General features: G+C 38.8%; 1 protein-coding gene across 2 annotated transcripts in view; it reads right to left on the bottom strand.

The window, feature by feature from the left end:
• Positions 1-203: 203 nt before the first annotated feature.
• The window catches only part of LOC106034905 (uncharacterized), a 31,797-nt gene continuing 8,377 nt past the window's right edge, over positions 204-23,623 (bottom strand). The window contains exons 2-3 of one of the 2 annotated variants that reach the window (XM_013179343.3): positions 22,266-22,392; positions 204-4,169 (exon numbers count right to left, since the gene is read on the bottom strand). In XM_013179343.3, coding sequence (XP_013034797.1) covers positions 3,350-4,144 — 795 coding nt within the window. In that variant the 5' untranslated portion in view covers positions 4,145-4,169; positions 22,266-22,392 and the 3' untranslated portion in view covers positions 204-3,349. Of the gene's footprint in view, positions 4,170-4,757; positions 5,660-22,265; positions 22,393-23,623 lie in introns of those variants that run through there. The other variant, XM_013179344.3, reaches the window with a different exon arrangement.

Raw genomic sequence — 23,623 nt, 5'->3', positions numbered from 1 at the left:
CAACATGCTCTGACACGCAGTAAGATAATGGGGAGAAAGACCCTACTGAAATTAATTAGTCACTATTACTTGAAACCTCCCAGTTCTTATGTACATATAAGAAATTCCAGTAGCTCAAGCTTATACCTCTGATCAGAACTAAATTCATGTGGTTTGGGTTCAGATAAAAATATAGTTTAAGAAATTTTAGTTGAACCTTATCCAAACTACCAAACCTCTTAACCATAAAAGGACATTTAAATAATTGAAAGGACATTTTTATTAAACCTGAGCTTGTAACTTTTTCTGGTCTGTCTGAGAACATCTCCATGGGTTACTCATGATGGCACTTTCCCACTTCATTCCAGCTGCTAACATATAGAAAAAATATAGACATAACATATAGAAATATAACATATAGAAAACATATAGAAGAGCATAGCTGTTAAGCCACATTTTCCAAGCTTGTAAAATATGCTTATTTAAAAATCACATAACTTTCAATTGGTTTGCCCAACCCCAATTATTAGTAGCCACACTAACACCACCAGCTAAACAGCAAATTGTTGCAAAGACAAGTGTTCTTATTTCATCGATTAACATTTATTTTGCACGTATCCATAAAACACTACTTGAAAGACCATGCATACACAGAACAGATCTTGGCTTCATTTTCATGCCAGCTATCAGACAGCATTGCTCATGCACAGATCTCTTGGCATTTAGTATTCACAGTGCAGAAGCATCTACTGATTCTAATAAGGATCAAGAAATCTTATCAGAGGTGTTGTACAAAACAAAGATTGTCACAAAGCACTTACAGTTGTACAGGTTGACAACTCAACTATTGCTGCACTGTGTTTTGTGTGAGCAATATCTTTCAATGTTTTTCAAGTCACCTTTAAAACAATTGTCATTATAGGTATAGATAGCAGCATATAGCAATGGATAGGGCAATACTACAGCAGCTACTGAGGTAAAATAGCTACTTTATCTTTTGTTCTCATACAGAAAGTTCAATGACATGATAGTATTAGCCAAGTTGAATTTAATTCAGAAGAAATAAAATTTATTAATTCTTCTTCAGACACAATTTATGTCAAAATACATCTTTCAATCTTCTTCCTAATGGGAACAATCCGACACTTGATTTCAGAATTTAGTAGTTTTGCATTTATTTAGTTTTGAGAGATGTGCCCCTTCTCCAACACTTCTTTCCCCAGGAGACACAACCTAATAGTGGTCTGCTTGTGTTTGGTTTCTTTCACTCTTAACCAATGAATTTATTTATTTTTATTTTTTTTTTTAGTTCAAACATTTAAAACAAACAACCAAACAAAATCTTTGCACATCCCTTTTGGCCATGATCATCTTTCTTTCCTGGAGGGCAGAACAAATTACTTCTGAGCTGAATTTAGTATTTAAGTATTCTTTGGTAAACCTGCATTACTGACAGAGAACAGCCTTCCCAAGACTGAGCTGAGAGCTGGGCGGGTTCAGAACACAGGAGTAATGTCTCCCAGTCACATAGATCCCCAGCTTTCATTTTTGCAGCCCACTAAAGGTCCCTGGCAACCTAAATCCCCGAAATGAGGCAGTACAGAATGCTTCTTCAAATATCTCCTTGATGCCAACGATGTTTCTATGGTAATTCTGCATACAAAATTCCAGGCTTGTGCTGTGTAAGAGACTATGCAAAGGCCCAAGGAGATAAATAAGCCCATCTAATGTTGCACATACCCAGGGGGCTTCCATAATTTTGGGTGCAAGGAAATACAAAGATGGAACAATGACAATGTTGTGCTGCACTTCAATTGTTGAATTACTTCAATACCTTGCTCACAGATGTGCGCATGTGAATCTAATCAACCAGCTCCTCATAGACAGCAGAGATTATTTTGAGAGATTATTCCTGCTTCTACTACAGGAAATGAAGTGCCAACCTTTCACGACCACTTGTATATAGGTATATGTGCATACACAAACACACACACATCCTCCCTCTATTAGCACACAAAAAAGACAGGAAGAAAAAGTTTCCGATATATAGCATACTATTCACAGAAGAATATGACCTCTAATAATAGACTTGCCTTTTCATGTAAGGAATAGATTAAAAAAAAAAAAAAATTTGCTCACCTACCAAAACATTCCTAACAAACAACAGGGTAAAAGAAAAGGTGGCATCATCAGAATTGCATATGTGAAGAAAAAGAGAATTTTCCATACCACTTTAAGTCCCAGAAGAGGAAGTTTTTCCAATGTCTTTTGTTCTCAAAACATTTTTGCTTCAGATTCTAAACCAGCACATTCAACTATTCAATTTGCTGTTCAATAATAGGGACACAGATTGCCTTTTTAATGCATACAAACAAACAAACAAACAAGTTGTATCTTTCTTCTTTAATTTTCCCTGTGTGTGTTTGTTACTTACTGACATCAAATTTCCTGCAGGCATCCTAACCTTGCAATTGGAGAAACTGCTCTAGGGTTTTCCAAGTGTCTAATACACCTGGATAAAAAGTGCTAATTGTAACCAACTTCCATTAAATGACAGCAGTAAGGCACGAAATATGCTTGATTTGCAGACACTAGCGCCATTGGGAGTTAGCAGCAGATTACTAATTGTGCAGACCTTGAACATTCCCCTGGCACTGACAGTCTGGGCTTCTAACATAACATCAGATTATAAAGCCTTTGTTTCTAGCTTGCTTTCCTAAGGAAATAAGGCTTAGGCAATTGTGCTGCTTCTCTGTACATGTATTTGAGTGTTCTACCTTCCTGCAATAATTTCTTGTCAAGATAAATTTTGTAGGAGGGTAGAGGTCAGAAGCATAAAATGGCCTTAGCAGTTTTGTGAAAAACAGGCAGCTGGGTAGATAACAAGCCTGAGCTTAAGTTCTTCAAATATCCTGGCTTTCTAGGCTTGGGTATCCTTGAGGAGACAAAAAAACAATTCTGCTGAAGTTCCTTTAATGCTGAAAGTCCAAGGGTGATTTGCCATATCACATATTTAACGGGCTGCAGCTTTGGCATCAGATCACCTTTACTGATCACGTGTCAGACTTGGTTGCCATTTTTTTTTTCTTTTTTAATACATTTATTTACTTTTTATATCCTGCTTCAGCTTAAGACCTCAAGTGTGCATCAGCCATCACCTTGCACGGATACAATCTTATTCCAGCTTCCTGCAGAAAAATTCAGGGGCCAATGCTTTACCTTCCCCTTTCTCTTGTTCTGCTGTTTCTGCTTCTGTTCTCCACACACGTGGGCACATACTCTTGGCTAGGAGGACACCACCTTATGGCATGCAAGCTTACTGATGGCTCCAGTGGCATTACAAAGCTCATTTCTACATGCAGCAACATGATTATGGAGAAGGTGAGGGCGAGGCTGAGTGAATGTGTTTCAACACTTCTTTCTTGATATTTATTACCATGCCATAACATTCCTGCAACCTGGCCTGCTGCTGCTCCAGCTGCTTGTGCAAGCTCCTGATCGAACGCAACAGTAGAAGTCTTCGGTACATAGCTAGCTGTAGCCAGTACTTCTCCTTTTCTTCCTTTTTCTTATTTTCTAAAGTCTTCGTTACTTTTGTGGTCTTCATCCAAATGGCCAGGCGCAGACTGCAAGGGGCCACAACGCCCTTAGTGCTGCTCCCCGCATACTGTGTGCTGGCACCCTGCATATGGCAGCACCCAAGGTTCTTCACTGCCTTGGAGGGCTCACCAGCCACCTTGGACACCTCAGGGGGATGTGGTACCTCCAAATCCTGGTTGCAGTCGCAGCAGAGGCTTTTGGAGCACAGTAAAGTAATGTCCACAGGTTTACAGACTGCCAAGGGGTACGAGGAGCCCTCTGCTGGTGCATTTACAGCTGTCAGCTGGTACTTTGCCAACCCAGAGGCCCTGCTCTGTGCCTGGCTGCCACTGATGATCTCTGGGCCAGCAAGGGCTTTTGCTTGGGCCACAGCCTTGCTAGAGAGGACAGACAGTCTTTCTGGCACCACTGAACTTCCCTTGTCTTCATTAAGGCTGGCCAAAAACAGATTGGCAGGGCAACCAGGGGATGCTGTTACAACATCACAAGTGGGAAATGGGTCTTCCTCACTGTTATTTTGGATCTCCTTTTCATCTCTTGGTATTACATCTGCTTTCTCAGCCATTTATTGCATGAGCTACAGAAACTTTCTGTGAACAAAGTGAAAGCGAGAGGATTTCATTTCCACATACACACATGCATGCACACAGCAGCCCAGTGCAGAGTAACATTTGAAAAAAGAACCTGTCCTTGTATTTAACCAATGGACCTATTAGTTTTCTAATAAAGCACAACCCTTGAGTCACTTCAGGCCATTTCTTGTGATTTGCATTGGATGTTCTTCGAGACACAACATTAATCCAATAATAATTAAAATGATATACTGTACTATTAACATTCTCAAATCTTTAAAGCATAGTGATCTACCCCTGCAGCACTGGCTGTGCTGACTAATTAAAGAGAATACAGCTGTAAATGGGTATTGTAAGCACTTCTCCCATTTAAGAACACAGCTCTAGCAAGTGTAGTTTGTAGAGACGGGCAAGTTATCAGGATTGATCAGCTCTAAAGAGAGGTAGATGTACCACAAACAGCAGGTTGCATTTAAATGCCCTCTCTTAGATCAATCTGTCTGCTAGCAGTTTGTTTACAAGATTGCCTTTTCCCCTCCTATTAATTCTAACAGTAGAGCTATATTAGTACAATGCTAGCTATAGACAGGAAAAAAAAATACTCACCGAGGTTAGTGGGGGAAAGAATAAGAGTTACAGTGCATTGTGTCTGTGCATCGTGTTTTCTTGAATATGAGTCAGCAAAAACTGGAACAGAAACATCACTGTGCAGAAGCAGGAGCAACAACAGCATTACTCAGTTCCACCCAGCAACAACACAGTGAATCCCAATCACTGAGAAGTGCAGGGTTGGCTTTTTTTTTTTTTTTCCTTCCTTACTAAGAAGATGTTCTTCCCTGGCATCCAGCTTTATGTCACCTTTGAGCATCAAAATGAAAATCAAGATTGGATGACACTACTTTTCAGATTCAAAAGCAAACACACCTGATCCGCTCAATCTACAGGGGGAAAATATATATGGCCCATCCTATTCCTATCAGTCAGCAAGGAGCAAATAGAGCACCAAAAAGAGGGTGAGGCATTCTGGACTCCAGTGTATACATGTTTTTCTTCAGAGAGAACAAGCTTAGATAAACTTTAGATGTATGAAACAAAAGTGAAACAAACTTTCAGTGCCAACTGAATGCTAAGCATAAAGGCAGTCAGAAGCTGCAGATTTAACTGTCTAATGTACACCCGTATTTAACTACGCTTGCCTAATCTTTAAGAAAAAGCTCCGCATCCAACTCAAGTATCCAAGAGAACAGCAGACTTTATCCACACCTTTGATGTTTAGAAAAGCTACCTTCAGCATCCTCTCTCAGTTGTAATGCCAGAGAAAAAATTCAAAAATTGTCTATCTGCATCTACAGAGATGAAGTTGCTCCAAGGCTTTCTCTACTCCATTCTGATAATATGAATAAAAGAACCAATACAAAATACCACGCAAAATCTTCCCAGAGCTGGGAAAGAGTGAAGGTAGATATTGTCTCCACTGCTACGTATGCTACAATAAAGATGACCTTTTTTTTTTTTTTTTTTTAATTTTTCATTTGTATTGGAGATCCTTCTTTCTGATTAATCTGTTAAATGGTAAATGGCATATAATTCTAATCTTGAACATCTGAACTCTAGCTAACAAATTCAGATTTATACCCCAAGGTCAAATTGAACACAGGTTCATTGTGAATTTATATATAGAGAGAGATATAGTATTGAATTGGTGAAATAACTAAACCTGCTGTGTTTATGTGCCAGATCATGCTGTAGATTATATAATTAATAATAGGAAGAGATTAATATACAGTGAGTCAATAAACTGCAAGGTTATATCTCACCAATTCTCATTTATCTGAATCATGAGTCGGGGTAATTGAAGAATATAGAATTAAGATACTAGGGATTTTACTTTATTATACTCCATGAAGGATCATTATAATACAGCATTGTACATGGTCTTTTAGCTTTGGGTGCTCTTCTCTCCAAAGCACTGCAAGCATATCTTCCATCTACAAAGAGGATAGCAGATGAGTGCTAGGTAGTACATTGTCTTCAGCTACATTTCTAACAGTGATAATATTGTTTTTCACTTCTAACTTTACAGCAGTTTGCTGCAAAAATAACTATTTTCTAATAGTCTAACGGGGCATGATAGAGCAGAGATTGTTTTTTCTTTTGTTTTTTAATTGCTGTACAGCTTAAATTTTTACAAGGCAAAAGTTTTACAGGTAGTGTTGATCTTTGAAGGGGGAGGAATGAAAAAGCCATTTTGCATAGCAAATTTGTTAAGTCAAAAATAACATTAATTTCTTATAGGTGTGGATCTGGACGGGATAAGTGACATTTGACACAATCAGCTAAATTTAGTTGACACAATCAACTAAATAAAACTACAAACAAAATCAAAACTCATTGAGCTAGATGACTTTTCATAGAATACAACTACTTCAGCTGAAATCTATGAAATTTAACATCAAGAAGTAGTCAGTCAATTGGATTACCAGCTTCAGAACAACAGAAATACAGTAAGATAATGTAATGCTAAAATGCAATAAAATGCAAATGGCATTTATAGCTGTGTGCATGCATGTTTTGTTTTTATCCTTTCTTCCTTTGTTCAAAATTTTCTAAAATTTCACCTGCAGCATCAGATGGATTTTTTCTAGATTCAGTTCCTGCCTGAAAGTAAATATATATCGAACATTTTAGATTTCAGCCAAAGATTGAGATGTTTGAGCAGTCTTATGGGCTTTCCAAAAAAAATAATAATAATAAAAGGGGGGGGGGATGAATGTGAGGAGGCTAGGGGACTAACAGATGCATTTGCCTTTTGTCCTATTGACGGACTGGGAAACAACGAACAAGAACACAGTACTTCAAATTGAAACATGTAAATTCTTGTTCTGAGATGATACAACAATCCCCTCCCCCCCCCCCCCCCCCCCCCCCGGCCCATGACAGCTACCTTGACAAAATGACTCCTACAGGTCAGCTGTCTTATTTGCAATTCAGCAGTTTAATGGGAAACCTGAGAAGACCTGCCAGTACCTTCTGTGAGACACACATTGTGCCATTCCACTTGGTGATGAAACTTTTGGAAGTGTTTGCTGTTTTAACTGAGAATCTGTTGCAGGTAGATGTTGGATGTCTCTTGCTCAGTTCGGACTTGTTTTCCTAGGTAGTATCTGTGGGAACCTTTACAGGCAGAAGCTGCTTCACATTGCACAATGAATACATCTGTCAGCTGAGCACAATGAGCATTTCAGTTAAGTAAAATGAAAGCCAGAATGCCTCCAGTTGAGGTTCACTGCATTTTATTCCCACCCATTCAAAGGTAGATATGACCACAGAAGTTTCAAGATGTAAACCCTATGTATCTACATTCAAGCTGTCAGTCTTGCACACACCTACAAGGTTTATGCCAACAGAGGTTTTAATCCGTTGTCCTCCATCAAGTATCAGCTATGAGAGGTACTTGTCCACTTACAGGCGCAGGTCCATAAACATATGCCAAAGCGCTCTGTGCTTGCATGTTTGTGTGATCATGGCTTAGTTCTCACTGGCACATCTCAACATATCACACGGGGACAGGAAATAAATGGTCACAGGAGAATCTCTGCAGATAGTTGTGACAGTTAACCCTCCCTTTCTCTTTCCATTGTAAGGACATTCCCCAGCTTGGACAGTCATGAGGACAGGAAGATGCTTGGCCTTATAGCTAAACACAGTTATGAACAGCATCAAAAAGTGAGAAACATTGGTGGAGATATTTTATTGGAGTTACAAGACTGTGGCCTGGGAAGTTATGTTGTTATGTATTTGGGTTTGGGGAATACTTTTAACAAAGTAGTAAAAAATATCCTATTACACAATAGTGTAATTCCATATTTTATATTAATTGCTCTTAAAGATCAAAAGCCATATTCTGTCTGTTAATGTACAAACTCACGTGGTTTCCTATGAAATCGATGAGATCCACATGTGTATATCTGAGACCTAAATTTTTCTCCAAAGATTCTTTAAAATCCTTTTACAGGGCAGCAAATCATAGAAGAAAGTCATATGCTCCCTTTCTTCTGCCTCCATACCCAAACCAGACATGAGTTATTACAGGCTGCTCTGAATTACACTGGATGGTAACGGTACCCAGAGGGGCTGCTGGCCAGCCAGGGATTGCCATCGCTCAGCATGTGCCGCTCTCACCCTCATCCACACCTAGTCATTTCTGCAGTCCTCTCATACTAGCAAAGAAATGCAAAATAAATGCAGCCCAGCTTCACATGCAGTCCACTGATGATATCAGGAAGCACTCCACATATTTCAGTGGCAGGGACGATGGGACATCTCAATGGCCTTCTATGGCCTGACAGAAGGAAATTAGGTATCTGCACACATTTGCAATGCAATCATATGTGCAGATAATCTGGAAGTTTTGAAGACAAAAAGTGAAGTGAATACATGATTTTACCAGTGGGGAAATGTTCACTGGTTTCAAACATCAAAGTGCAGGAATTCCAGCTGACTATGTTAAAGACAGAAAACAGTGAAACAATCTGCCATGACTGGCAAAAATTAGCAAGTTTGCTGTCAGTCTCAGCAGAATTGACCACAAGAGGTGCAAATCTCTGAAAGAATAGCTCAAACTAAGGTTGAGTTGAGTTTGCAAGCTTGGAAATCTCATGACAGCAGATGCCAAAATGACCTGAACACTAGGAAGGGCTTGATGACAATTTTCACCACAGTATTTCAGCAACTCAACTTCTAACCCTGCTTGAGTCTAAATATTCCCAGGGACACAAAATGAAAAATACACTCATATGGTTTCACAAAGATATCCTAAAAGCAGAATGTGTTGATTTTCAAGGCAGCAGCTGTTCTCCCTATTATCTGTGTGGAAAGCATTAGCTTGTGATTTGAATCCCTGTTAACTAAGAAAAACGGTGTCATTGCCTAAACCAGTTAACTGTGTAAGTCTACATTCCCACTATCTGATCCATGAAGCCATCTTTTTATGTTGAAGAAGCCACAAAGAAGTTTCTAAAGTCTTGTTGTGAACTCTGGGATCTACTTCAGCTAGCACAGTAAGCACTTACCATTGCACAGAGACTGAAGTGGAAAGGGACCATCAGCAGGCACACGTAGCTGACATGGTGCCTGATTTTCCCTCATCTCAGCAGACAGATGTGTATTGCACAGATAGAGTGGGCATCAATTTACCCACTGAAATGGGTGGACTTCTTTCAATGCAAAGCAAGCTCTTTGTATTTCTAGAGCAGGTTAAGAAAGTTACACAGTGGAAAAATAAAGGAGGAAGACTTAGATGTTCACGGTATCTGCAGCATATACTCATAATGGGGCTGGGAAATGAAAATCTTTATACTGAATTCAAAGAAACATGAATCTTGAAAACTGCCTGTTTACCCCAGTTACAATTTCTTTTTCTAATGGAGAGAATATGCTTGTCTATAATTCATTACAATTGTACTGAAAAGGTAAAACGGATTATATGCTGAAAAAATGGATTGTAAGCAATACCTTCCTTTAAAAGTTAGAGTGGAAAAGAAATTCCAAAGTATCAGTGAAAGTTTGATTTTTTTTAATTTTTTTTTTCCACAATAATGAAAAGATTATGCTTTACGGTAGCAAAATTAAATATGACCTTCTTCAGTGTGATGGTGGTCTTGCCCCCCCCCCCCCCCTTTTTTAAATCTTTATTTTGAGGGGGCCTATCATATTGTTCAGAAAAAAAGCCTAGGAGATGGAGAGAAAAAAAAAGTAGGAAGATCACGTAACCTGAAACACTGTTACAGCCTTCCTATGGAGGAAAAACTAAAAAATTCTTCCTGCAGAAAAGATGGTACTTGAAATATATTTGAATAACTTCCAGTATTAAAAGATTTAAAAGCATTGCTCATATATTGTAAGAACTTCATGCTTAGCAGGTAAGTAGTGGATTACCCAACCTTGCCATTAGATATCAAATGTGAAAATGAATATACAGACAACTCATGTGTCTAGTTAAAATTCACGTCCAGTACGCATTGAGGGAAAAATCCTTTCTGCTGAGGAATACATATACAGACTATGTCATTTTTGATAATTGATGCTTATGTTTGCTTTCATTTTGACATTTGATCATAACTGACAAACTGATGGCTAGCAAAGAAGAAAACTAAGCTGTAAGAATAATAAACAGAGCACTGAGAGAGATGGAAGAAAAACATGGGAGGAAAAATTGAGGAAGTGGGGCTAAGCTGCAAACAGGCAGACAAGTAATTGCTTGGTGTTTCACCACAATTTGAAATGAACTTACAGACCTTTTCAGAAGCCAATGCATTTAAAAAAAATAAATAACAGCAACATGGTTTTAAAAATGTGTGCGTTTTCTGCCTTGGCTGTTAAGCTAGGATAATAAGAAGAGAGAATATTACAAAAATTATACCTAAGGTAAATTTTTTGTTAAAAACTCTTTCAGACCAAGTGGCAGGGGGAAAAATAAAAAAAATAAAAAAAACATGCTGTTTCAGCCTAACCACTTCTGTGAATCTTAAGATCACTCAAGAGGACCTTAACTCTACAGAACAGTATCAAGAAGTGAAAACACTACATCTACAGACACCTTCTTAAAAATTCTGTTTTCTTACTTAGTATACCTTCCTACTAAGTCTACATGTCAACCCCCTAAGCAATCCAGTTTTACTCAGGAGTGCCTGCACATATGTACCTAACGTTTGTGTTGTTCGATACAAACAATCAAAAACTTTGCTCAAGCTCACTTAAGGTCAGGTTTGCTTACTTCTTAATACACCTGAAGTTGCTAGCATGGCTGAGATGGGTGAGACCAAGTATGCAGCTGTCACCAAAACCCACAAACAGCACTACATAGTGTCGTTGACCTACACTTCAGTGATAACAAAGTTAACAGATGACTGATGGGGAGAGAAGGCATATGGACCACAGGGTCCATAGTACTTGACTACGTCTTTATTTTGTGTTGTGCAGCAGCCTGGATTTTTGCACCCTGCTTCTAGGGGTTAGCCTAAGCATGGAAAATTCTTTCATACTGGCAATTTCACTTTTATACCCAGAGGCCCTTTGCTCAGCTTCTATCAGAGTTCAATCCATTGTCTGCAGAATTATTATCAGCTAAATCCCTATCCCCTAGAAGTAAAAGTTTTAAGAGTTTAGAAAGCAACAGAGAAAATATAGCCATATGCAGTTAATGAAAGACGAGTCTCCATGTTTGGTTATTTATTTTATAAATGTGTATCTACATACCCTTTTTTTAAACATAAGGACAGATACAGAGTCCAATTTTGACTTGCTTGAATAGAAGACAGGCTAAAAAAGAAGAATCTGAGACACTACCCCGCTGAAGTCTCAGGCTGAACAGAAGAAATCATGTATGACTACCAGAAACAACAACCATAGTTAGGTAGTGGATGTCAGAATTAGGTAATGTTTCCGCATACCATTGAGGTTTCCTGAAGCTCTGCCTGCTTGAACCCCCATTGAATGTCCCCAAACCCCTGCCCTGATCCCCAGGCAAAGGCCCTGCTAGAACCTCACTGACACATGTAGTCCCAAATCCTTGTCATACACAGAAGGTATTAGCAACCTGCCATTAACTCCAGTGACACCAGAACACAATTTTATCCTCAGTTATGCTCACAGAACTTTCTTTAGAGCTATCTGAACAGTATTAAAAAGCACAGAGCAAGAACATTGCCAACTATCCATGCATTATTTACCACCTTGAAAGCTTTCTCCCTATCATATCTAAAACTTCAGCTAAGGTACTACCAGCCACACTACATTATTTACTCCAAAAGAGATCCCAGCAGTTAGTGGAGGTGTTGTTCTAATTAAGATTTTAAGAGCAGAAAGCAAAAACAATGTTTGACCTCATGCTTGGAAAATTACTCACACTTCCTTGCTTTCCTACGCGAGATTGTCTTGATAACAATAATTGCCAGTAGGGATGTGAGACAGTGAATGAAGGAAATAAATAAATAAATGCCTCCATATGTGAACTCCACTTCCTTAGGCACAAATAATGAGTCAAATGAGCAAAATATCTGCAGCTCTCTCATGTTTTGTTGCTGTACATACACCAATGTGCAAGAAGCTTTCCAGAGACTTCTGTCATCAATAAGGTAAGTGATAATTCAAAATGCCAGACTACTGATTTAAGGAAGTTGCATTAATCTCAAGGGAAAGTTGTTTTGTCATTTTAAAAGCGTGGCACACCTCTACAGCTTCTTTTGGTACAGGTTGTAGGAATGAGTACATGACATGTGCCAGAAGGAAGTGGAATTGGCCAAACAGAGCAAGTTAAGGCAATCCAAAGCTTTGAGATGGGAAAAATAGATCCATTCAGAAAGACACATAGTACATGTATGAACAACACCCATGCAAACCATCTGAGGACTTACTTTCTTGCTTGGAAGAACAAATTGCCCTTTCTGAACCCTGCTCATTTTGCAGACAAAGCCACCAAGCTCATTCAACAAAAATACACAAGTTATAAGAGACAGCACCTAATCTAGATAATTTATCTCATCCTAAAGTCAGTTTTTAACAAACAGGAGAAACTGGCATATGGAATAGGCCTCTCTTAACCTCAATTTGAAATGACTCAACTTTCAGATGACTGTCCACAGTAGTACACCTTAACCACAAGGCGCATTTGACTGGCAGACTGAAAGACCAGCCTTAGCACTGTTAAAGCAGGAACTCTTGCCCGTATATTTTAAGTCTTTGGATAAAGATGTAATGGATCAGATTTAGTTATTAGTCTCTTTAGTCATGCAGCTCACAAGAACAAAAGCTTACCATACAGACATGGCCAAAAGTGAATTTGGCTGGGTATCCCATCTCAGGAACTTGGTGAGTAACAGCAGATGCTCTATACAGTAAAAGAGCAGATCACAGACAGTGTGATCCTTGCACTGGTATAGCCAAACACCTTCTGGCAAGCACTGCTTACAATGTTTCCTAAGCTTGATGGTACATCTAGATAACTGTTTAATACTCATGGACAGAATGATTTGCCAGTTGTGCCTTTTGGCTTCCATAACATCCCATGGCAATGAATTCTGCAATTGCATTCTACGTTACATGAATAGCATCATTACCAATAGCACAGACCACACCTTTCCAGGGATTCAGTAACATGCTGACACCGTCTAACTTTTGTCTCATTTAATCTCATGAATTATGAGCACTACAAAGATTTCCATGTCTTTTTTTTTTTTTCCTGAATATGAAAAAGTTTTTTTAAAGCAACAGCTATCAATGGACAAGCAATCTCGTATACTTCTGTGAAGAAATGTGTCTTTTTCACACAGCTCAGGCTACCATATACCCCAGGCTGGCTGATGCTATTCAGCAAAAATGGCAAAAAAAAATAGCATAAATAATTATTTGCAGCAATAGAAAGAGATGTGAGTCTGGGAAAGGACAGTGAATCCCCTCACTCTTGGAACATCCTGAGTAGGAAGTAGTGGAGAGTTCAAGGAGAAGAAGAGACAGGGGAGACCAGCAGAAGTTTTAGAGTGAGGGTGAATGAGAAAGAGACAGAGAAGGCAAAAAGAGGTCTTTAAATTTCCACCAGCAATAAGCTGGAGAAAGGGGAGTGGGAGGGACAGTGGAGAGACAAGTTAAAGGGATTGTGCTTCTGTCTTTGCCAATACAGAGGGAGTAGGAAACCACCTGAACAGCTTCTCTCCCAAGTCTGTTGCCCTAGGCGACTGTTTACTTTTCCTTTGCCCAAGATAGCGTGAGATGTTATAAAATGAGTTTCTACAATGCTCTGAGTCACCAGAATATGGATGAGATACGTGGATTCAAGCCACCTCTCAAGATTGTTAATCTCTTCTGAATATCCATTATGCCAATGATACATAACAAAATCACTGCTGTAATATGATGCATATGTCAACTTTAAGGATACAGTCCCTGCTCAGATGGCATCAGCACAGAGACACGTCAGCATGGTGGATTACCAGAGCAAATGCTTTAGCATGCAATGTGATACAATGCATTCTAACAATTGTTCCCTTATGTTTGTTTGTGTCAGGTTTGACGTGCCTATCTGCCAGGACAATGCTCAGGATCCTTTGCATTGCTTTGCAGAGGCTGATTATGTGATCAAATGCTTAAAGCACATAAAATCACTTCCAAGATTCAATGAGATAGATATGCCAGAAAAGTCAGTAGGTGCTTGAAATAATTGATGCTAACAGCTAGACCTGGATTTTTCAAAGGAATAAGTGGTTTTGTTTGTTTTTCCTAATGCACTATCATATAAACTGCCTAGAAGTTCATCCTTGGCATAATGTTCACATCAAATGAAATTCACCCTTTAAGAAAAAACATACAGAGGGTCCTCCCTGAAGTGGAAAAAACAGTCTCTGAGTAGAGCAGATACCCTGTGAGCCTTCTTACCCTGTGCACATGCCCAGAACGACACAGCTCTGACTCCAACTGAATGATAGAGCAAATGCTTGCAGGACTCAGAGGCTCAGCACTGAGCTGTACCTTTCAGCAGCCCTTCTCCCCCAGTCTGTGAAACGCAAATTCTTTTCCAGTGCAGGCAAAGACCCGCATAGAAAAATTGTACATGCGAATGGCCATACATGGAACAAGACAGGTTACCTACTCTTAAGTTAATCACATTTATATTGCATTTTCAGTATACACTGAACCATCACACAGTCCCCAAAGTAAAGTGTGATTCCCATCCAGAAGATATGGGCAGAAGGTAAAACAACTGTGGCACTTGCCCCAAAGTCATGATCTTATATAAAGGCTTCATCCTGTGCTCCCAAGTTTTGGGTCTAGTCTAGTACTAATGGCTGACTACACATCTTTGAAAGATCTTCAGGCTCTCAGAGGTATTTAGGTACTGAAATCAATGAGAAGTGATACCTATACACTTCCAGAAATCTGTCTTTAATTTCAGCATCCCATAAATCTCTTTAATGGAGACATCCTTCATCCTTCCTGCTTCACAAGCCAGTTGTGAAGCTTAATTACATGATGATTGTGAAGTCCAGTAAATACAAGGTATATTAAGAGTAGTTAATGAGATTTCTGTCACAAGCAGACTCTCTCGTGTGAAATATTACTCACATGTTGCAGAAAAAAAAAAATCAAAAAGAAAAAAATACAGACATTCAATATAAAACAAATCCAGCCTGATTACTTATCAAGCTTACTTAACAGGTTATACAACTCAGTGACATTTACAAACACAGCATGGACAATAGCATAGACTTTTCTGGCCAGCACAGAAGTCTGTCAGCTCATATATGTGTCAGTTGTTATCTCGCAGTGCCTGGCCAAGACTGGGACCCCAGACCCACAAGGGCTCTGTGGAATCTAGGGGCTTAAATACCTCCAAAGACCTGACACAAAGTCCTGTCCCCCCAAATTTAATGTAAGTATATTGGAAAAAGATTGACTCAAATTTAATTATGCATACTCGGTAACGCAGTCATACCTTTGCACTGAGTCCCATGTATAAATAGCACACACATGGCATCATGGCCATTTGTAACATATCCAGCCAGTTCAGATTCCTCACACTGCTTGAACCTTTTGTCCATAGCCTTTGCATGACTAAACCACCTTGTATTGATAGAAGAAAAGAAAGAAATATTTCCCCAAAAGCTGCTAACATACTGACCTATGAATTCATTTCATAGCACAATGGAACATGACTAGATGACTACGTGCACATCTAAGACTGTAGACAAAGTGTTGCTCGCTTATTCAGGCAATACCAAAGCATACAGACCAGCCAGGATAGAAAGACTCAGAAGAGGAAGACAATTCCTTAAGACAGAGCTCTTAATCACACTTTCTTCTGAGACAGAACAAGCATACACCCTACCTACACTGCTGCTGAGAAAATACATTTCCTGTTAACAGTTATGGTACAGAATTCATGGAGACTTTTACAGAGATTTTCAGGAGTAATTTTCAGCACACAATGCCTCTTGAAGCAAGTTCTATTAATATTCACTAAAGGAAAACTTGTTTGTTGACCTAAAGTGCAACTGTTTCCTGCTCTCTTATTGTGAAATTATTTAGGTCCTGTGGGAAAACTGTACTGAGCTTTTGACGCAAATATTAAATTTCTATTTAGATGTACAATGTTTTAATGCAAATTTTCACCATAAAACCAAATGCTCCATTCAGTTAAATTAATAGAATTACAAAAAGATGTAATGATAGCAATTAAGTCTTGAAAATGCAAATTTTATAGTCAAGGACAATTACCTCATTTATAGTATACTGGAAAGATGCCAGATGAAGGTAATTCAGATCCCTCTAGCTTACAGTTATATCATGAAGGATATCTTAATTTCATTAGTACAACAAAGATGGGTGAGCAGTTAATACAAAAAAAAAAAAAAGAGAGAAAATTTGACCTTTCTCATTTCATTGCAGTTAGAATACATAGATCTCACTGAATTATTAGTAATATTTCTATCTACTCCCATCTCTGAAAGAAAAAAAAAAAAAAGCCTTTTTTATTAGCAGCAATGGAACATTAGTATGTAAAAGGTCAGCTTCATTCAGATGCTTAGAGCCACCTGTACCGACATCACAACAGCTGTGGACCATTCCTTATTTCAATGTTAAGGGCGCATATAGCGTTAGATCTTGGCTTACAAGGTCTCAAGCCATGGTGTAGGGACACAACATTTTGACTCTGATATGATTCAAAACATGCCTGAAAATTTTTTTTTGCTATTACTAGTACACCCCTACCTCCCCCAAACAAGAAAGTCAAATATCATTAGTTTTTTCCATTAGCAATGAAAGAATGATAAAGTAGATGCAGAATACAGAACATTATACCGTAGACTGTCTAGTGTGCTTTGAGGGAAACACAAAGCAACTGTTTCATACAGATTCTTTAGCATGTTATCAAGTTCAAATATGAGTTTGAAAGACTCTAGAGGTGCTTATTCCTTTCCTCCCTCTTTGCTGTAGTAGCTACTCTTAAACCAAACAGGTATCCAGGGAAAATCATATTAAACAAGGTACAGCATAAAGCTTACATAACAAGTCTTTACCTTTCCCAGTTTTTCTTCCTGGCCTGCTGTAGTCACCACAGAGAAACAGAAGACCCAAAGGAATGGGCTCACTGAAGATCTCTATCTCCCTGAAATATTCTACTTACAGCAAATTCCCTTCCCAAAACCTGCCACATAGGCTCTGGAGAGAGCTGAAACCTCCAAAGACAAAGCAATGAACTTCACCTTTTTTCCTTTCCCTGAACACAACTAACAAAGACAACATGAAACATTTTGCCAAGAGAAGAAATAGCTGCTTATTCTCAAAATTTGGTAATTTTGCTGTTGATCATACACCCTGGAACCACCCACAAGCCTCCTGCTGGTAAATCTTGGCACCCTGTGTGGGCAGGTGGTGAGGGACCAGATTTATAGCTTTGAACACCACATACTGTGACAAGAATGCGACATTACAGGCCCCCTGGACACCCCTCAGAATGGGTCTCTTGCACCCAGCTTACTGCAGAGTAACAAACAACCTGTACATATAAGGGACACAGGAGTTTTCTTCATCCCAGTGTTACCATGACAGGGTAGACTAATAATTTTCAATGGCATAATGCATATGTGCAAGCCTTACTGGGAGGAGAGTCTGAAAAAGTGAAGCTGTTTTATTAATCTGACCTACAAATTCCCTAAATCAGTTCTTTGGTGATTTAAAGGCACCATTTACCATAAAATATAAAATATGTGAAAATAGAAAGACAACTATGACCTGAATTGAGTTCAGTATTGATTTTAATAACAGGGCTGCTGGCTATTTTGTTTTGAGGAGAACAAGCCTATTCTGAAGGACAAAGGTACTCTGAGCAGGGATTGTGCTCTACTGTATTCCTGAATTAAAATAAAGCTGACTGCACATGGTCACATGCTGCTTTTGCATTCTTGGTCATTGTCTTGTGAAAATAGGAACAGGTCTGGTGCTTTTTTCCCCCCCTCTAAGTAGAGAGTCAACATGTGCTCACGCATACCTGTAATGCCATCTTTATTTTGCACTACTCCCACAAATGAAATTCCAACCATGCTAAGGAGAGGTGAAGAGATACTTTGAGACCTTAACATGTCAAAGTTTCACTCCACATTTTTTCATGTCAAGGACGCTATCAGTTACCTCTCCTGCTTGAAACGAATGGATGACACCCTGGTTCAAGGAAAGTCATTGGCTCCCCATGGGGTTAAGATTTCCTTCAGTTAATTCCATCTCCTACCAAACAAGAGCAAAGTTAGACCTTGTGCCACTATTGACTTCATCCCATGCTTTTGATGATTATATTCCCTGTACACCTGACAAGTTAATCTGAGCTTGTTATTTATGTAGATGTATGGACTGATGTAGCATTCCCATTTCTCAGAAAATCTTTGTGTATGTTGTTTGGAGATTTGGCCTAAGTGCTTACGTGGGTGTAGATGTATGTTTTTGCCATATTATACAATACAGCTTAAATTTTCATGTCATTTTATTGAAAAGCATGGATTTACAAGCTAATAGTTTGTGAATCTGCTGAATCTCTGCTGTTGCAGGGACCAATGTTTTGTCCAGGCTATTCCCAGTATGTCTCAGCTTTAAAAATAACAGGCTATGATCATAATAGGATATTGATTAGTCTGGATCCTGTACAGAGCAGAACTGATTCTTTGGTGGACCACTAAAGTTCATATTGCTTGATTGCTCCATAGCACCTAAAATATAAGAAATATTGAACCAAAACTGCTTTCAGTTATCATCATCTTATCTGAGATCTGGGGATGTAACAGAGAGCAGGATTTGGCCCATTCTGTTAAATATTGGCTGATTCTCAGCATTTCATTTTGTCATTGGCAAAGCTGAATATCAGCTCTGCCTAGTCTAACCGATGTCCTGGGCTGAATTTCATTCTGAGGTATGTAGGTGCAAATATGTTTGATCTATAGACTTAGTTTTAGATGGATCTGGCATAATAATTTGCATTTACTGTTGTCTGAAAATTACGTTGGTTTTAGGAGTTACAGTTTACACTTACATCTTCATCCGTGTTTCTACAGGACAATATTTACAACTATTTATGTACCAAAGGTCTCCAAATTCCTCACTTGACCTGACAGTCACAATGATCTCAGGCTGGCAATAAGCTAATGATGCTGTGGTCAGCAAAATGAATTAGCATTTTTGTGCCAACAAAGATCTAGGCCTAAAATTATATAATGATGTTAAAATATATTGTGAAAAATACTATAGATTTAATTCTTCCTTTTATTACACTGACACAACAGACACTGTAACCACAGAAACGGGCCTCTGGAAACGTTATATGTGAAGGAAGAATTTGTCCCGTTCCATTTTCTTTCAAGAAATACAATTTTCTGCTCAGAACTCCAAAAGAGCAATTTCCCTTTGTAATCACACAGCCATTTCCATTTCAAGACAACTGTGGAGAAAAATTCTAGCAACAAGTCAATTATTTCCTTGATTTTATCATAAATGTGAGTTCGATTTAGCCTTATCCTAAATTCCACTAAATCCTAAAATGCAGTAGGGAAAGAAATAGTCATCCATGAATTTAAGTGAGTGCTGTTCCAAGTTGTCATGCCACTTGATAAGCTAAAAAACAACTTCCCTAGTGCATATTCATTCCAAATTAATACAGCAATTCTGCAAAATGGTGGGTTTTTTTCTTTTTTATGTACTTATTGCTTTATTTTTTTTACTGCTATTCCCAGTCTGTAGTGCAATGCTGCTTGTGGAATGCAATCCCCTTTTTTTCTCCTGATCTACCTCTACTCTGAATGCTGTATGTATGGGATCATTTCTTTTCTGTTTTTTAATATTTTTCTTCTCACTTTACGAATGCTTAAAAATGAGATTAATAATTTCTGTTTATTTTGCCTTTTCCCAACTTTATGAATATTGGATTGGATTTCTTTTGAGATGTGGTTTGGCCTGCATTTCAAAGTCCACATTTTCAGTAATTCCCTTTGATTTCTGGACACTTGGCAGTTTGTGGGTCCAATTTAGGCAACTGCTTGATTTTCAAATATACAGAGCATTCACAAAGCCTGTTGACGTGCAGACTATGCTTTCAGTGTCCTTTAGGTCCTTTAGGGTTATTTTCTTCATTAATTCAAAACTGAAGTATTTAGAAAAAGTCTGTGTTTTAAAACTCTTGCCTTCTGTGAATTCCACAATGCTGTGCAGAAAGGCAGTAGGAAGACCATGTTAAAGCCAGGATTCGAGTTTCTCTTATTATACAACTTGTCTACTGGACTCCACAGCTTCTCAGCAACTACAGCCATCTCTACAATTCAACTAGTAGTGGCAATGAATACTCTGTCCAGAAAATGGAAAGCACATAAAATGTTTTGGTTTGATTTTTTTTTTGTTTGCTTTGAAAAGAAGAATGGCTTGCTTAGATACTATACAAATATACTTGCCCTTTTTTTCTTTTTGAAAATGCTGTACTCTAAAAGTAAACTTGCATGACAGAAAAAGTAGGTATCAAATCCAGGAAAGAAAGGAAAAGAATAAAGTAATCTTTACAAATGCAGATTGCAGATCCACAGACACTATCTTGTTTACAACAACACATCAAGTAATTTCCTAAAAGGGAGCTTTTATCTTATTAATTTAAAATGTTCAAAAAAACCTATCTAGCTAGTAACATTACAGTACCCTTGAAGAGCTTTCACATGCTTTCTAATCTAGCTTCTGATTGGAAGTACTACTTAATGCATCAGGATAAATAAAGAAATGTATAGATCGATATGGTTCCCAAAGGTATTATTTATGAAAAAAAAAAGTCAGGAAATATGTTTCATTGAAATTAAAAGTAAAACCATATGAAGTTTAATTACATTGTTACTATAATGACATAAAATTCAGTGAGATGGTGTAGTGTTTAATATTTGACTGTCAAGTCTGCACAGTGAAAGTCTGGGGAATCGTTTAAACATTTAACACTGAATTTTCTTTCAGCGTCATTGCTGTTTCATTACCTGGTTCCCTTTTTTTTTTTCTTTGCCATAACACTCCTCGTTTCTTTGCTGAATCTGATATTGTCAGTAAAGTATAATAAAAATTTGTGGAGGGCCACATCTCTGTCCTTCGGAGACTCAGTGAGACTAGGCATTCCCTGATGAACAAAAGCTGTCTATGCCGGTTCACTTTCTCCATCGAGGAAGGACCCCAGCAATGTTTTAGGGCATGGCAAGAAGGGCACTGTCAGGGCAACACTGACCTATGGGTTTTCTCATCATTGGAGGTGGTTTAATATCAGAAGCTCTATCATCCCTCCACCATTCTGGGAAAGGTTTGGCATAATGCCACCTTTCCCAGATCTGCACTCACATACACAATTGTAAAGATGACTGAAGCCATCAGCTGTGAAGCCAGAGTGGTCTCTGGCTATGTATACCCTTTTGTTGGACATTGTGCTGAGTGCTAGGATCAGAAAACTGAAAAGTTTATAGTTTGTCACAGCTCTGTAAGATTTAGATTTTCAGATAAACAAACAAAGTCAAGTTGCCATCCCTGGGACCAAAACTATTCAATATACATAAATAACAATTAACAGTTTGGGATGAAATTCTTTCTTTAAAATGCAAGCTTCGTTTAGCATTTTCCCAGGATGGATTTCAACAGTTCAAGAGTTGTTTGATTTCATCAGTGTAAAAATCAGGTAGCTGTAAATGTTCTTGAAACATTTACTTCAAGTTTCTGATAAAGCAAAGATCTGATTGTCTTAGCTGCAAGAATTACTCTAGATGTTTCAGCAACTGTAAAATCCTCAATAGCACAATATATGGTGCCTTTATGACATTTTTTGGAGGCCTGTCTGTAAATGACTATATGAGTTGCACCCATATACTGACTTCTGTACTGGAGGTTCTTTTCCACTCTCCTGCTTAGCCACCTTTTGGCAGTAATCACAAGAGCACTTACATATATGAGCGTCAAAGAGCAAAAAGGGGAGATGACAATTACAAAATACCCATTGGTATGTCCTTACTTGTTTACTATAGTGACATCTAAATAGCATTGACAATTGTCAGCAGTGGCTCTACACTGTACCTGCTAAAGGCCATCTGCCAGGTGGGTTTCATCATAACACATGGTGCTGGGGCATCCCTCCTTTCTCCTCATCTCTTCTCAATGTCTCCTCAGGCTCACTTCACATGGAGAAGGCAGCACACCATAGCTTTAGAGGATACAGAGAGATGCTGTTATTAATCACTAGAAGGCTGAATTTTCAGGTAAGGTTACCCAGGTTAAAGGACTCAAGGAGGCTCTGTAAATGAGGTTTCAGAGATGAGAAAACTGAGGCACATGAATTACTGTCTCAGGACAACTTTGTATAGCCTTGGTTGTGGATGGAATATAGCAAAGTATTCTGGTGTTTTTGACTCATGCTTTTTCCATCAGCCTTGGTCACTGACGGATGATGCAAAGATTGAGGATTTAGGCTTCTTTATTTATTCTGTTTATTTGTCTTTTGGCCAGATGGGCTGTGATGAGCGGGTTATAACATCCTGAAGACTATTGTGTCATGGGAAAGAAGCAGCCCTGGAGAAATGAAAGATGAAGAGTGGGTGAAGGACTAATAATAGGATATATTGATTATCTACTCTTTCTCTACAGATGATCTGACTGTGTTGTGCGGAGCTGGAAGTTGAAAAAAAAGGCCAAGTCTCACACTAGCAATGAGTCCTCTAGCTGTTAAAAGTAAAAGTCATGCTGGGTGAGGTCAGTCTTTCGTGGTGACTCAAAGGGACAGTCTTGCTATTGTCAGCAGAAGCTTAGCTATGGTCACAGCTGCACAAGTGTGAGCACCACTACTCCAGTGAACCACCTAGAGACTTGACAGGTTGCTGCATGTTGGGAAAAGCACACAAGAAATCTGGGAGCATGGATGCAGGTTGTAGCATCAGCATGAACACCATGACCCCTTCCAGCCCAAGGTTAAAAGCAAAGGGGAAGCCACATTCTGAACTTGGCAGGGCCAGGCATGTAGTGGAAAAGCCTGGGCAGCAGTGGGTCTTCTTTTCCTAGTTCAAAGGCCTAACCCAAGTAATTCTGAGCACCACGAGCATGAGTAGGGACAGCCCAACAAGTCACTGCCGGTGCTCTGCTGCCCGGCACTGCTGCTGCTTACAGATGCTCTGTTGTTTCATGTTTTTATGACAGCACGGTACCCAGTCCTTGGCAGGTGCTCCTGGGAACTATTTTAAAGCAAATAAAAATGTTTCAGCTTTCAAAATATCCATGAGCACTCCAGAGAAAACATACTGAAGTTTTGGTTTCAAGTGACTCTCATGCAAGGTCTGAAAATTCAAAATGCTGAGAGAAATTTAGGTTCTGGGCTCCTGAAAGCAAGCAATCTTAGAGTGGTCCCAGCAATTAAACCACTGGCAGCCGATTTCCCATAGAAA

The sequence above is a fragment of the Anser cygnoides genome, chromosome 2 (assembly GCF_040182565.1).
Source record: "Anser cygnoides isolate HZ-2024a breed goose chromosome 2, Taihu_goose_T2T_genome, whole genome shotgun sequence".
In the NCBI taxonomy this organism is placed as follows: Eukaryota; Metazoa; Chordata; class Aves; order Anseriformes; family Anatidae; genus Anser; species Anser cygnoides.
Note: the sequence above shows the minus strand (reverse complement) of the source record. Positions and strands in the feature narration are given on the sequence as shown.